This window comes from Solanum lycopersicum, chromosome 8 (genome assembly GCF_036512215.1).
Source record: "Solanum lycopersicum chromosome 8, SLM_r2.1".
NCBI classification, from domain to species: Eukaryota; Viridiplantae; Streptophyta; class Magnoliopsida; order Solanales; family Solanaceae; genus Solanum; species Solanum lycopersicum.
This window is the reverse complement of record NC_090807.1, coordinates 13,709,712-13,727,109: the sequence shown is the minus strand read 5'-3', so window position 1 is coordinate 13,727,109 and position 17,398 is coordinate 13,709,712. Positions and strand designations below refer to the sequence as shown.

The 17,398-nt window shown below is 36.5% G+C and overlaps 1 protein-coding gene and 1 non-coding gene across 2 annotated transcripts; one reads left to right on the top strand and one right to left on the bottom strand.

Annotated features, from left to right (window-relative positions):
• Window positions 1-3,464: 3,464 nt before the first annotated feature.
• On the bottom strand, window positions 3,465-7,377 carry LOC101256791 (nuclear pore complex component ALADIN-ike protein). Its single transcript, XM_069287745.1, has 2 exons — window positions 7,252-7,377; window positions 3,465-5,299 (listed from the first exon to the last, which is right to left on the bottom strand). Exon 2 carries the CDS (start codon window positions 5,194-5,196, stop codon window positions 3,874-3,876), a length of 1,323 nt encoding a protein of 440 aa, XP_069143846.1. The 5' UTR covers window positions 5,197-5,299; window positions 7,252-7,377; the 3' UTR covers window positions 3,465-3,873.
• A 48-nt stretch (window positions 7,378-7,425) lies between these two features.
• Window positions 7,426-7,496, top strand: TRNAG-CCC (transfer RNA glycine (anticodon CCC)). The gene has a single exon. It is a non-coding gene; the product is annotated as a tRNA-Gly (tRNA).
• The last annotated feature ends 9,902 nt before the right edge of the window (window positions 7,497-17,398 follow it).

Genomic DNA, 17,398 nt, shown 5'->3' with positions numbered 1-17,398 from the left:
TCCATCTTGACAACAACACACATCATAAATAGACTACCCACCACATCACTGAAAAACAAATGTCCATTTGAAGTCCTTCACAATAAGAAACCACAATATTCTGAATGAGAGCTTTTGGATGCCTATGTTATCCTACTGTACCTAAGTTCCATAGAGATAAATTTGAACCCAGAACCACACCACACATCTTCATTGGATATCCATCTGCAAAAAAAGGTTACAAGGTATTAAGCCTAGCCACAAAAAGACTACATGTTTCTAGAGATGTTGTGTTCCATGAGCATATATTTCCATTTAGTCTGTATCCAAAGGGATCTTCTTTTCCTATTGTTTCTAAATATGTGTCAAAGTCTGCACAATCTGTAGATCTATTCATTGATGATATGTTACATAGTGCTACACCTATCTATGATAATCAAAGGAACACTAGTGTTATAACCCAAAATTCTGGTCCTGCCACCAGTACACCAATTTCTTCCCACAATAATGTTGTAACTGAAACACAACCTACCCAACCTTAAAGGAGATCGATTAAAACTCACAAAGCACCTACCAAAAGCAGCAACTTGTTCCACACCATTATCTCTAAGTTCACTGTTTTGTAGACATAGTCACATTGCTCCTGATGTCCTAGCATTAACTAGTCAGCAATTGGTTAATAATGTTTGCAATGATAGTGAACCATCATCATTTGAAAAGGCTATTCTTAATCCTGCATGGTGAACAACCATGACACAAGAATATGAAGCATTACATGTCAACCACACATGGGATCTGGTTCCTATACCTGAAGGGAATAAAGCCATAGGATGCAAATGGGTTTACAAAGTAAAACACAAGGCTGATGGTAGCATTGAGAGGCTTAAAACCAGATTAGTTGTTAAAGGCTACACTCAAAGAGAAGGAGTAGATTTTACATAAACTTTCTCTCATGTTGTAAAGATGACTACTGTTAAATCATTGATTGCTAGTGATGTAAAGAGAGGCTGGGATATTTTCCAACTAGACGTGAACAATGCTTTTCTCCATGGATATTTGCATGAGGAAGTTTACATGGAAGCATCTCAGGGTATTGCTCTTGATAAACCAGGGTTGGTGTGTAGATTAAACAAGTCTCTTTATGGTTTGAAGCAAGCCAGCAGACAATGGTATGCAAAGTTGGCAGAAGCACTTCCAATAAAAGGTTATGTACACTCAGAAAAATGATTACTACGTCTTCAATAAGAAAATCAGTTCTTCTACCATATTCGTAGTTGTATATGTAGATGATGTGATCATTACTGGGACAGATTCTTTAGAAATAGATAACCTGAAGTCTTTTCTTCAAGAAACTTTTAAGATCAAAGATTTGGGGAGTTGAATTAATTCTTGGGCATGAAAATCTTGTATACTACTGGTGGTGTCCTTATTTCACAAAAATAGTTTGCATTGGACCTACTTAAATAATATAATTTGTTCGGTTACACCTGTTTGTCCTCTATACTTGATCCAAATGTCAAACTTAAAGCAAAGGAAGGTTCTCCTCTACTTGATCCTTCTTATTACAGAAACCTGATTGGGAAGTTGAACTTCCTCACAAATACCAGACTGGACATTGCCTACATTGTTCAACACCTTAGTCAATTCATGCAGGATCCAAGAGATCCTCACCTTCAAGCTGCAATTCACCTACTCAGATATCAGGAAAAGGATCCTACCCTTGGTATTTTTATGTCGAAAAATAGTGACTGCAGAGTTAAAGCTTATTGCGATACAGATTGCGTTGCATGCCCTGATTCCTGAAAATCAGTCATTGGTTATACTGTTCTTCTAGAAGACAGCCCCGAGAGTTGGAAATCAAAGAAGAAAGAAATTGTGTCCTGGTCGTCAGCAGAGGCCGAGTATAGATCACTTAGAAAAGTGGTGGGTGAATTAGTATGGCTAAGCAGACTGTTTGATGAACTTTATATTCCATTTCCTTCTTCCATTGATGTTTGTGACAGTCAGTATGCTATTCAAATTGCTACAAATCCAGTTTTCCGTGAATGAACTAAACATATCGAGGTTGACTGTCATTTTGTAAGGACCAAGCTGCAGGAAGGTCTCATTGCCTTGCATCATGTTACCACTGTGAATCAACTAGCAGACATTCTCACCAAAGCCCTTAGAGGAGTTTCTCATCTATGCATTCTCAACAAGTTGGCAGTACTTTCCTCCCTTCCAACTTGAGGGGGGGGTGTTGAAGTATTCAAGTACTTATAGCTTAGATTGGTTAATTATGTAATTTGTATAGTAATCAGCTCATTTGAGTTGTTAGTCGGTTAGAATATTATCAGCTTGTTAGGAGCAGTTACCTTCATATTACATGTATATATATATATACTCCACTTGTGGTAGATAATTCAATATAGTTTTCATTTTTTTTCAAATTGCATCTTCATTCTCCCAATAATGGAGTCGATTAATCCATTGAAGCTCAACATTGAGTTGGTCTGAATTTGATAAATTACACGAGTCGACAAACATTACTCATTTATTTTTCAACAATGTTACAATTTGAATTAGTCACCGTGTTTAGCTATAGCTTAATATAGTTTATTATTAATTATGAAACCACGAACAGAATGTATACGAAGAGGGGAAAAAAAGCATTTCCAAATTCACATGTCCATTTATACAAATCTAATTTTTTTCTCCCCTTTCTTCATTCTCTGATTCTCTACTAAAATCACTCATTTTTATTTATTTTGAAGTTGATGGCAGGCTAATACCTATTGCCATTAAGCAAAATCAAGTTACAAAGCAGTTTAATTTGCTTAATTTTTGCCTAATTTTAGTGTAAGGTTAGCATGTATGGAATGTTTACTGTCATCTAAAAGTTGCTCAGACTTTCTAAAAACTCCACTGTATTCATATCAAATTCTTCAAATATGCATAATATGTTTGAACTTTGAAGGATCAAATAACAAATGCGATAGACGTTTTCATATAAAATTCCATTTTAGTCTGTTTGAGAAAACATGATCTATTTCTTTTTTTGGGTAACATTTTAAATCAACTTTTCACGTGTCATGTTTAAAGTCATAAGATTAAATGACAGTTTCGTACATTTCACATAATTTTAATTTAAAATCACAAGATTAATAATCTTCTTTATTCTCTTAAACTTCGTGTCAAGACGGGGTTAATGGTTGAAGAATGGAAAAGAGGAAATACAAGAGAATATTTGTTACTAGACTATGGTTAAGTAAAAAGTGTGGAAAACACAATATTACATTTTTTAATCTGGTGTCAATTATTTACAAAGTAGACAAAACAACGTAAAGAGGATCATCAGTCAAATAGAGTAACCCTAAACTTCATTTCATTTTGCTTGTCACAACCAAATTTACTAAAAAGAAGCTTTTAGATGTCTCATTTTTATTTAATCTTCATTTTTAACATATGCTACAATTACTATGCGTAAAAGATTGAGATCATTGATATGTCCATAAACAAACTCCTTTTTAGTGTATGAATGAGTGTAACACAAACAAGCTCCTCAGTTGTCCCTTCAGTTCAACATATAGCTCTGGTCTATGACCAAAAGCATCAGAAATTGGAACGATATAAACATCTTGACAACTTCATCATCAGAGCTTCTTTTGTTTACTTTCCAACTGTAATATTAAACCCTCCAAACATAGGTAGGAACTTCTCCATTGGAAACATAAACAATAAACATAAACCCAAACTTCTATTTGGTTACAACAAGATTTAGTTGCCAAATGCACTGCCCTACAATTTCCAAATTAGTTGAAAATGATCCATCTAGAATTAGGAAATCAGTTTCTTCAATCTACCAATTCAAAATCTTGGATAATAGTTGATTGTAAAACTTCCAATGTACCTTGATTATGGAAGAACATTTGAGCGAAATATGAGGGGATAGGTGCAGCAATATCCACTGCTCCAACACACAGAAAGCAATGGTCCCTGCTTAAACTTGTCATGAAATGAAAAGGTTATTGGCTTGGTGTCATTTCCAGGACCCCTAATGAACCCAACCAAAGATGCTGAAATCAGTGGACTTCTTCTAACATCGTATATTGCTATAAGACCTCTGTACAAGTCATTCCCATCTCTATAAGACAAGGCTAGACGCTCTCCTGAAGAATCCCATGCTATCTTATCTATTCCTCGACTTCCTGTCAAGGACTGTATATCTGACAACTCAACAGGTATAAGATGTGCATCTAGAGACGGTGGCCTGGTTGCAAAGTGAATGGAACCCAAGGTTGAAGATTCAGAGAAAGCAATGAGTATTCTACTACCATCAGGATCCCAAGCTGCTCCCATGACAAAACCATTAGTTGAGGACCATGGTTCTGATGTCCATGTATTAGTCTCCCAGAGATAGAATGTCCCATCAAATTTTGCAGAGAAGAAATAATCTCCTGATGGGGACCATCTCAATAAGGAGATGCCCCCTAAGCCACGTCGAATAGGTGTTCCCACTCCTTGAGCAACATCCCAAATGATGAATGAAGAGCTCTCAAATGAAGCTGACGCCAAATACTTCCCGTTTGGGCTCCAGGAAAGGGCAGTAATTTGTTCTTGTTCAGGACTTAGAAGGAAGACTACAAGAGTCCATTTAGTTCCTGAGCCTCTAGAAAGAGTACCCAATGTGACACCTGATCTCACTGAAGCTGTATTGCCTAGAAATGAAGCAGCCCAAATGCAAATGCCACCCTTGCAGGCCACAGCAAGTGCCCTCCCACCATTTGGCCGCCATGAAAGACTTCTAACATCTTTTTGGGAGTCATTGATCAAAACGCAAGGACTCCCTCCCTCAGAATCTTCATAATCACGTATTCTCACCTGATGTTGTCCGGAAATAAAGGCTAATATATGCTTGTGCTGGTGCCAATCAAGAACATGAAAATCAACATCTTGTAACAATTTTACATCAATGGGGTGAAAACAGTGCCTCAGCAAACTAGTAGAGACTGCCTGCAATGCTGCCCAAAGTAGGCCACTTTTCCTCTGATCGGCACCTTGTTCAGAGCTCAGTGTACTCAACAAATTTTCTGATTGAAAAGGAACTGGACTGAATATAATTCCAAGAACCTTGCCATAGGTTTCCTTAGCTGCATCATCAGAGAGTTCATCTGCAGTAATGAGGTCTCGATTGATTTCACAGATGGTAACTTCACCTGGTTGAGGAATTGACGGCATGTTTTTCAAGCAACAGAGAGAGAGACAGGGTTTATGGTTTCTATTTTGGGTTGATTTCTGTCAGCTCTTCACCTTCTCTAAACATGCCTTGCAAAAGGGACAACTGAAAAAAATTCATCAGAACTTTAAACACAAACACCATGCTAACTCAAAAGGCAGACCATAGAAACCCCAGAGATCAGGGTTAACCAATTAAAGAAAAAGATAAAGGAAGAAAAAAATCCAAGAGAAAAAGATTGAATGGACAAAGTATAAAGAAAAAAACAATGGAAGAGAACAATCCAAGAGAAAAAAATTGTATGGCCAAAGTATATCTTGCCAGCTATGTCGTGACCAAGAATGGGAATTATTTAGATGAAGGAGACTAGAGTGGTGGCCTTAGATCAATATAAATGGAGAAACATGGACAGTGAGGAAATAAACCTTACAATAAGGCACAACACAGAGAGCAGCTAACATCAGAACCAGGTTTACTGATCACACCAGCAGAAAGTATTAACATTAAGAAGCAGGGAACCAACAAAAGTCTACTGCACAGAAGCCTTCAGAGTTACAACAAAATATATAACAGAAGTCAAAGGAACAGACACTGAACCTTTTTACGCGATGGAACTTCTGAAAGTCACTCAAAGCTCTCAACAAACATTACTCAAAGATGAAGCTAAAAGAAATTATACCCAGATTCAAGAGACAATATACAAGAGTGAAGCCCCAACCTTATTCAACTATAGCAATCCAAATGCAGTGCACCATGACAAGGTATGTTATTATGCAATACACAAAATTACAGGACATACACTAGTTCCAAATGTCTCCAATGCTCAGTATGCTCTAGAGAGTTAGCTCATATGCCATCCTCAAGAATTTCAGAAGCCGGTCAAGTTAGTTCAGTTACTCCCGAAGAAAATACGCTTTAGTGGATTTATATGTGCTAAACCTAGAATTATATTGAAAACAATGGCACAGTCGATGACAATTTTCACTGTCTCAATTAGAGTTAAAAACAGATGATTGCAACAACCATGAGAAATTCATCCCATTATACATTAGGGGGAGTATGTAGGTAATTCACATATTGAGATGTATTGCAATTCAAAGGACAGGTATACACAATATATCAAAGCAGACTATATGTGTTCCATTAAACACACATCAGCACTTCCATATTACACCTTCAAGAAATTCTTAAGCTATTAACCGAAGATGCCCCGGAGAGTGTGAGGGCGAGTAGCTTGCCTTGACACAACAATAAAAATTGTCCTTTGACGACTTGTAGTCACGGATTTGAGGTGTGGATTAACCTATTTGTAGAAGTATGTATAAATTAACTCTACTTATACCCCCACATTATCTAAGATACCCAAACATGACTACAAGGTCTTCCTTCATTAAGAATGTATCAGACATGAAGGGATAGTACTAGAACAACACAATTCCAAGAAAACAGACACCTATTAAGCGCTGGCCAACTGATTAAACCCACAATGCAAAGTGCTGTGTATGGGTCTAGCTAGTATGCAATGAGCATTGATGCAAAACCTATTTGTAATCCAAAATACAAAGCAGAGTTGAAGTGAGCATTCCTGGTAATTCAAAAAACTGGAAAATACAAATAATGTAAACATTATGTATGCCTAAACACGAGGATAAAAGAGATATCACAAATAATGATCAGGATAAGAGGAACACCAAAAAAATAAAAATACATGAAACCTTAACTAAATTACAAACAGCTTATTGCACCTACCTGTGCTTTGTTCTTATTCAGTATTTTTAACTCAACAACTATTAAAACAAGTCTATAAACATCAATCTTGAAGGTAAATGCTCAAGAAATCTCACTCGGTTGTCAGCCTGAACAAATATTATTATTTTCTTAAATCAGAAACTTAAGATAATTGAAACAACTAATCAAGATAAAAGAGTTCATTAGCAGGATGTAATTTATACAATAATGTATCAACAAAATCAATAAGCCAAAAAGAATCTTCGACAACAACATACTGCATTGTATATTTGTATTTTGAATTGAAAAGATAAAAAGGAATTTCGAACCTTCAATAAGAAAACCAGCCAGCAATCAAGATAACCAAATGCTATAATTTTTTAGAACTGGTAAGTGGTTATGGCTGCGGCTAGGGTTTTATCTCTCTGTGAACTGACAAAAGAGCTTCTAACCCTGTTCTATTATATATAATAATAGTACTAATTGAAACGTGAAGACAGGAAGCGCATCTGGTGTAGTGGTATCATAGTACCCTCCCACGGTACTGACCGGGGTTCGATTCCCCGGATGCGCACATTCAAGATATATTTTGCTTTGTAGTTATATTTTTGGATAGTTACGGAAAAGAGTAAAATTTTGATTTTTTTTTTTTGTTTTGATATTATAGGTCACTAGTGTAATTGAGGTGTTTTGATGTACGTATGTTGATTTTTATATTTTTTCGGGCATTTACGAGAAAATTTTAAAATTTTGATATTTTTCTGACAATTACAAAAAAGAGTAAAATTTTGATATTTTTCTCATTTTGATATTTTGCACTTCTCATTTTTAACTTATTACTCGTAATTTTTAATATATTAATAAACGACAACTTTTTTGTTTTCTTCCCAAATCATTTTTCATGATCTTAATACTCAACATCAACTAATATGGGTATTATAATAAAATAACCATTTCAAATGTAATTGTATCTTACTATAACAAACATGATATATAGCCACAAAATTATTAGGCATGGCACATAATTCGTCACTAGTATTCACTTTTTGTGACAAAAATTATATTTCGTATTAAAACCTATGAACCACACTTTTAATGACAAAACATAAAAATTTGTGGCAAAATTTCGTCCAGTTGAGTTTCCCACCAAAATATAATCTGACGTCATTTATTAAGTACCATTAGCGATGAATTTTAATTTATCAGTGACAAATTATTTTGTCACTAATAATGTATCCAATTTTGACAAATTATTATTTGTCTAAACATTAGTTACAGTTTTGGACACAAAGCCTTTGTCACAAAAAAAAAAAGAATTTATTAAAATAGAGACAAAAGTTCGTCATTGAATATTGTAAGATTAAGCCACAAAATTTTATGTTTAATTGTAACCTTATTTTTTGTCACTAATACTCTAAGCAATCATTGATTATAATTTTATGACTCTAATCAATGTGTGATATAGTGACAAAATGCTTTTGTTCTTCTTATATATGCAATGTTTAAATAATCTTTGGCTATGCTTGTTTATGATTACATGCGGCAAATAAAGTATAATAATTTCAAAGTTAAATATAAGAATTTCTCTCTATTATACCCTCAATTTATATAACATTGAGTAATTGTCTTTGAAAAATTTATTGAGTAAATAGGTTCAAGATTCTACTAATTAAAAATGGTGAAATGATAAATTCACTATATCGATCATTATTTTTCTTAATAGGCGTGTCAAGTCAAAAGTTGACAAGTAAAAAATGAACGAAAAGAGTATTTTCTAATAACTCTCACTAAATTAGTAGTTATTTCATATTTCTTGGGCTCACACAAATTTTTTTTAATTAAAACACTATTTAAAATTTACAATATTGTTAATATTTGTATATATTTGTTTTAGCTTAATGAGTCATTTACAATATACAACTATAGATCTTATCTTAGAAAAGATTTTCTACCACATAAATATGAATAAATTGTTTTAGTTAAAAGTTTTAAATTAATTTAATAAACACCACTTAAAATTTACGATGTTATAATATTTATATAAAACTTATTTATATTTATAAAAAAATCTAAAATTATATAATTAAACTACTTAAAATTAAATAATAACTTCGTGAACAAATATTGGATTCATGCAAAGCATGATGTATTGCTGCTAGTAGTATATAAAACTATATGAGCACACATGTCAAAGTCAACATGCTTTGTGGGATATCAATTAAATTGAATGTCGTTTTTTTCATTTGATTATGAAAGTATTAAATTGGATTTCTAATAATTTTATATATTTTAAAATTGCGTAAAAATTATTATAAATTACAATAATTTAAAATCTAAAATAATTTGAAAAACTATATAGAAAGTTTATGTTATTCCCCTTGTCCAATTTATTTGACACTAATAAAAATATCATAGTCAATTTAATCTTTTATATGTCTTTTAATTTTTAATTATTGTGATTGTTGCCACCGAATTTTGATCGACCTATAACTCTTTTCGAAATACCATTTAATTATATACTTTAATATTTGTAATTTTCAAAATTATTATTAATTTCGATTTAAAGTTTTAATCGATTTTGCCTAGAAGTTGCGTATTTTAATATTCATAATTTATACAAATTATTGCAATTAAAGTCGAAATAATTATCTTACTCAATGTTTTTAAAAATTTAAGTGTGTTTAATTATATGAAAAATATTTTAATATGTGTAGTATTTAATTTATTGAATAGCATTTTCTTAATTTTTCTCCAATAATTTTTAACCTATTCTATTCAAATTCATTTCAATTTTAGTCATTTCAATTCAAATTTTCATTTCAATTATAACCATTGTTGATTTCAATTATACCCTATTCTTATTCCTATTATCAACTCCAAATTATGATTTAATCTGAATCGTTCATCCTTTAAGTTAAATCTAAGATCACATCGTAAGCGGTCATTCAAATATCTTCAATGGCTGAGATCGAAACCCTCTACCTTCCTTTTTTAATACACAAAAAGCCTTTCGTCGTAATTTTTTTTCCCAGATAAAATGAACTATCATAAATACTGACTTTTTGATGAGGATATTAAATAAATAAATAAATAATATAATATAATATTTTTTTCTCAATTAAATATCAAAAACAAAATTGAGAGATATTTTGAATGAATTTTATTTAAATCGTCTTCCGAAGGACGATTTTGTGTAAATAACAAAATCTTTGATTAAGAAATACGTTGAGTAATTATAAGGTCCTCGAGTAGTTTAACAAATCATATATTATATATTAGTGTTTTCAGATATGAAATACATTATCAATTAAAGAAATATCGATGATCAATTTAAGGAGATTTAGATATAAAAATTGATATTGATAAACTCTTGTTGATCCACTATAAAAAAAAATACAATGTTAGAGACAAATATCTAGCGACAACCATATTCATTGCTATCTACTAACGAATTAGCGATAAAATAATGTGTATGTTATTAAATATAAAAATAAAATTGATATTTACACTAGCGACAACAAGTCAAATTTATGGCTATCCTTTTAGCGCTAAAAATTGGCGCCTTCATTTTGCAACACAAATATTGACATAGGCATGAGATAATCTTCTATTGAATTTTAGCGATGGATGCAGTGATGATGTCTTTTGATACGCTCAAACTATACTTTCCTAAAAAAGTATAAGCGGTCGTATCAAATAAATAACTCAAATGTTAGGTTGGGGTTGATCCCCCGAGGAAAATGGTTTAAACTTAACTTTATTCTACGATTACTTCTATATAGTCAAGTGCTTCCCGGAAACAAATAATCAAAGGGGGGATTTTGTTTAACAAAAGTAATTAATTAAGTCTAAGTAAATAAGTAGCTAGTTCAAATATTTGATGTTTATCAAGTGATGAGAGAAACTAGGGTGTGAGTGTTCTCCATAGATTCATAACACAATATAACAACTCTTTCCTACTATCTTGCGTGCAAAGTGGTAAGTTATGTATCCCTAATTCCTTGGTCCGACAACTAGTGAATTTCACTCCGCACCTTGGTCCCGCTACGTGTGTGTACTTTACTAAACCTTACCTTTTACTGCATATTAAGCATCACAATCGATGTATGACTTAGTTATTACTTCGCACCAATCGACACTAGCCTGTTAGATAGTGTATACTAAATCTACATTGATAATTCTTTTCTTATTATCTATCTTCTTGGTCCGTCAAGTAACAACAAGGCAAGTTCTAACGTTGTCCACCGTTAAAAAGACTTCTAAATGAAAAAATTATCAATACATGTAAGACACTATTCTAGAATTGTTATTTTAGCTAGTTCTACTTTGTTTATTACCCATGGTTCCCACAACCCTAATTGTGGATTTAGTTACCTATATTGAGAATTACACAATTCATATTGATTAGACAAGAATTCATGTACTTACTTTAACATGTTTGAAGAAAATCCAGAAAATCACTTGAATTAATCAAAATATTGTGAGAATCAATTCCAGAAAAGTGAAGTATTTTCCAAAATCCAAAATTTAACAACCAACAATACAAATCTGAAAATTAACAAAGAATCCAACCACAAAAACGAGGTTTTTAGTCCAATTTATAATAAAAGAGTCCTAAAAATAAAGGGAAACCCAAATTGGAAAACTTCTTTACAAAACGCGTCTCCAGTCGACGACTTCACCGACGGACCGTCGAGGGAACGACGAATCGTTGACACCTCTGTCGGTCCATACTTCGACTCTTTTTCAGCTGCTATCTTTTCTATCATTTTGTTACCATCGACGGACCCAAACAACGGTCCGTCAATGCACCTACGATACACCGATGGACGTCGTTGCTCCATACTTAGAATCTTTTCAAAATCAGGTACTGGGGCTACATTCTGTTAACACCAACAGTTTGCCAGGATGGTTCGTCGATGAGACGACGGACCGTCATACCTCCCGTAGCCCCACACTTAGTCAGAATTCCCCGATCTTTCCTTAGAATCATAAATTTTCAAACTACGGTGGTCACCTAAGGACCGTCGATGAGTCGACGGACCGTCGATGGCTTCGTAGGTCATCACTTCGGCAAATTTCAGCACAATCTTTAGCATTTTTGTTCTTGACAATTTTCCTGCAAACACAGAGAAAAATACATTAAAACTACTTCAAAGAAGCCTTAGACACACACTAAACTTATGGAGAAAATATTGAAAGTATAGTGAAACCACGGTACATCAACACCCTCAACTTAAATTTGTTGTTTGTCCTCAAGCGACGCACTATGACTCACCACAAAAACCTTTGTACAAAAGTATCCTTATTTAGATTTCGTAATCATCTGGCTATCAATTTTGATTCTTTTCAATATCTTCATGCATGATATCACTATTAGGCTCTCTCATGTGGATCAGACCATGACACAGACTCACCACGCACCGACACCTCTCTCTTTTATCTCTCACTAAGGTGACAACTTTCCAATATTGCAACTAGTGTCCTTTCTTTAAAACAATATCCTCCTTTTCACACAATGATTTAAGTTTGAGTATAAGGATTATTTTTCAACACTTAATCTTAGAACAACTTCTCACCTCATTGGTACTTTGTCACCATAGACTTGCCCTTATTTTCACTGCTTTAAGTTCACCATATTAGACTCTCAGGATTACGATAGGACTTTCTTAGCTTGTAATGTAGGCTCAGGGTCAGGTAGGGTATATTTGGATTCATTTTAGTGACTTGTTTCCCTTCTTGACATAACGGCTAAGCGTTCAACCTTTTCGTCGTTTATTTCGCCCTATTCTTAATTTTCTTATATTATTTTGCATTGCTTTTCTCTTTTCTTTCTCCTTTTATGTAAATGACTCTTCTTTTAATTTTTTCCCCAAAATTTTCACTTGATTTCAACTTTTCTTGAGTCACTATTCTTTTTTTTTCTCTCTCTTAATTCTTTCAACCCCAATTTTTGGAGCATTCCTCGTAATAGCCACCCTCAACTCATGGATTTGCCATGAGTCAAGCTACACAATACCAAGGTTGGGTTAGGGCTAAGACGAGGTTATTTTTCTGCATTATCCACCCTAAACTTATGCTTTTGGCATAAGCTGAGGTGCACATGTCCAAGGAGGGACCAGAGCCAACACATTGTTCCTAGAAAAGATAAATTTGGGTAGAAAAGAAAGTTCCATTTTAATCTCAAATCATTTCGATCACGAAGGGATTAATTTCATTTGTTTTTTCTCTAGGCTAAAGATTTGCTATCTTTGAACAAGGTCCTATGATCCTTGCCTAATTGTCTATCACATATTACTTTTAGCAGGACTAACATGGCAAGTTCTAGCTCAGTATCAACGGTGGAATATTCAACTTTCCTCACACTCACTTAACACCTCATTACCCTACCAGATTATCAGACACCTAGTTCGAGCTTTAGATTGAGGGTCATGCAGTGGTGTATCTCTATGTCATGCTGAGAGCCACACATTCATAGTTCACTATGTCTAATCATGCAAGCATTTTCTTTAAATTAGGATATCATTTTATTTATCCATCATGCGTCATATGTCATATATATACTATGTACAAGAAATACTAACGTGCCGATTCAACATTAAAATAGCTAGTCTCTTGGGGAAAAAGAACACAGGCAAGAAAACCCCAAGATAGGATCATAAGTTGGGTTACTTAGACTTCACTCTTGCACTCACTTTCCATTTACCCCACCCCCAACGAAAAAGCATGCAATTGTCCCCAATGCATAAGAAATATAAAATAGGTTTGTAGGTGAAGCAAACCTGAGGCGCATAGTGTTGATGATCAACAAGCTGCCGGGTCTGGTTTTCCGTAACCCGCTCCCACTATAGTAGGGACACATCAATAGTGTCCGCAACAATAATAACACCTCAGTAGTGCTCCTCTCAACATCAGCAATCATGGAGCTAGATGCCCCATCAGCCACCTCCTGAACCCTCATCTGCCAGGCCTCATCAATCAGCGAGGCACTCCTTGCAGCCTCCAACTCAAGATGATCTCTCTTCGTAGATAGAGTATCATCATCCTTTCTAGACCGGTGCCTCTTGGTATGCTCACGTGGCTGAGGTGATGGCACAGTGGTGGTCTGGAATAATGCATCAAACACTGTATCCTCAACAGGTTCTGTATGTGTGGCCTCACACTCAGGTACCCGCGCTTCCAGGATGGCATCCACGTCAGCCCTCAGACTCGCCATAACAACTTTGGGAGTCGTTAAGTCAATAGTCGGGGCTTGCCGGGCAAGAACTCTCAACTCGAAGGCGTTAAGGGCTGATGGACTGCCAGAATCTGCCGCTCAGTATGCTGGGCAATCTTCTTCTCAATCCGCTCCTCCGCCTCAGCAAATAACTTCTGCTTCCAAGGTAGGATATGGTGCAGTAGTGTGGCCATCTAGGCCTCTAAAACCTGGACCCTAGCAATCGGGACTAGTGCTGCAGATGGAGTGGAGCAGAAGGAATTCGGGGTTGTGCTAGTACCCGGGATAGACTCGACCGGGGTGGTGCCGGTAGGCTCTGATGTACTCTAATTAGCCCCTTGGGCTTGCTCTACCATGTCCCCCAAGTTCTCACCTACCGGTTGCACCTCTACTCTGGGCCCTCTGCGGGGTGCCGCCTCATTTGCCTCATCCCGGATGAGACCTACATCAAATGTCCCAGTAGGAGTCCTGACACTCCAACAGACCTACACAACTCAAAAATAAAATACGGGAAAGGGTACGTGGTAGTTGCCTTAGAGGACCTCTAATGAATGACTGCCAGCAACAGTCTCGGAATGTCCACGTCGAACCCAGCAACCAAAGTAGCCATAAATACTAGCCTATCCCATGTAACAATGTTGTCAGCAACAGTGGGGGATAGATAGTGACGGAATAATATCCATATAAATTTGGTCGTGAATGTAAGGTTGGACTTCTTGATGACCCCTGTGGGCTCCAACACCTAATCTGCACCGTCGCCATCCACAAAAATGTGCTGGGATATCCACCTCTTTGTGGTCTCTCTCAGCCCCAAAATATGCTAAAAATGGCCCTCCTTAATTAGCTTCCACTGATATTAAAACTTTGGGGTACGGAGCTCCCCGGTAGCATCTGTGTCAGCCGTGTAAGAATTGGTGAATAATAGGTAAGGAGATGTCTACCCTGCGGCGAAAGACTCGAAGATGATCAAGTAGTGCCTGTTTAGCGAGATTAGACCGTCTATCCAGGGATGACCGGAGAGTCGCTACATAAGATGCATAGAACTCTCACACCACCTCCTCGCTGTAGCATCTAACGCTTCTGGACATCCACTCTAGACGATGAAGGGTGAAGAGAGTGTGTATATCAGGGACAGTGTGAAGACTCCCTGTTAGAACTCGTCGCTCGACTGTCAGGGTCCGAGTCATGACCCCCTTATCGTTGAGCAGCTTCGCGTTCCTGTACACCTGGTATTGAACCTTGATGCACCACCGGTTGGGATGATCAACAACGGGTGTGGGGACGTCGGTCGGGGGTGCTAAAGTAGAATCCGCATTGTCAGCCTCATTAGACGAGGCAGAGTGGACCAGTGCAGGAGGAGTAGTGGCACCATGTGAAGCTGATGCTTCCTCAAAGCTGGAAGCCTCCTCAGAGCCAAACACTCTCTCAGACCCCACTCTCTCAGACCTGGAAGCCGCCTCGTTGCTAGACGCTCCCTCAGAATACGCAGCAGACCCAGACGGTGTGCCAGTCAATATGCGCTCCTCATCAAACCAGAAGGTTGTGGCTTTGCCAGACGCCACCTTCTTGGGAATTCCCCGGGTGGTCCTACCAGTACGTGTAGGTGTACGGGTGCCTGGTGGCGCGTATTCTGGGTCATGATCATCGTCCGAGATTAACACCATCCGGTGTGATGGGGCAACGGACTTAGAACATCCGCTGGAGTAGACCAAGTTTGGCTAAGGGTCCATTGGTACCTGAAAAAGATAGTTATTAGCTTTAGTGAACATCTAACACACCCAAGAGAAGCAAGATTAAACATGGAAACACAAAACATAGTCCAGTTCAGAACTGCAGAACTGACCGACGGGCACAACAGACAACCAGTCGATGGAATGACGGTCCGTCAGCGGGGTCCGTGAGTGAACACTTGAGCAAAAATTTTGAAATTTGTAGGATTAAGGGTTCTGTTAGAGACACTTAGACTAAAATCTAGGAACCCTCAGCAAACAGGGTTCTATTATAGATGACGGATGTGCAGGACGATCTGTCAATGAGTCGACTGACCATCGACCACATCCATCATTCAAGAGGTGCACAAATTTGGGAGTAGCCATCGACGGTCCATCGATTTATCGATGGTCCGTCGATCGTGGTCTCATACTGTAGGTTAGAGACAGCCATTGTTGGATCCCCCAAAGAGCAATTTGCAATCAAAACAAGACACAACAATTTCATATAGCATGTAACACACCATTTCGTCATTCCTAGGGCTTTGATTAGTGCAATTTAACTCTTAGATTCTCAAATACTTAACAAGCCCTAAGTCAGAAAAATAGTCAACTACTAGCACAGTTTATTGAGACAAAAACACTCCCGACACAGTTACTTTCCATCATTCTAAGGGACTAACGACCCTCATTTTATAGTTTAAGCATACAATTTCGTCCCGAAGTCAAGACCCACATATCAACATTATGAGTTCCAAAGAAAGAACATAAAATCAGAATCAGATGAGAGAGAGACATACCTATGTACTGTAGTGGGGAGATTATGTGGGTGAATTCATGCAAGTAAGCAACACCAAAAGAATGACCGCGAACACCGATCGGAAAGAGGATATAAAAAGATGGGAGTTTGGAAAGAAAAACTTTAGGAATTTATGGAGATTTGGGGCAGAGAGGAGATCAGAATGTTTTAAGTGGGAGTAAATGGGTGAGTAGGTGGGGAAGTCTTAGGGAAATGCGGAGGGAAACTGTTGGGAATGGAATTTGGAAGGGTAGGAGTAACTCAAAAGTTTGAAAATTAATATATAGCCGATCGGGTAGTGGGTCTGAGGATCCAACGATTGTCCATCGATGGATCATCGACTGCTCCGTCGATTGTGCCCTAACTTACAAAAAAACTTGGGATCTACAAACCCTACCGACTGTCCATCGATGGGATGACTGTCCATCGATTTGTCCGTCAGTTAGTGCACCAGACCAATTTTCCGCAGATTTTTGTTGATTTTGTCCCTGCACATTTAACACCCAATAAGATAATCTTTTTGTATTTTGTGGACACTTTTTAGACATGGACTCTAGTCTACTCTCTAGCCAACACTTCTAAAAAGAAAGCAAAACAAAATTCATATGTGACAGTAAGTAAGAAAAACTAAAATAATGCACAACTCCTAGAAAATCAAGAAAAATATATCATTGGCTAGAGAATACATATTGGGTTGCCTCCCAATCAGCGCTTGATTTAACGTTGTGGCACGATACAAGACTCTTGATTAC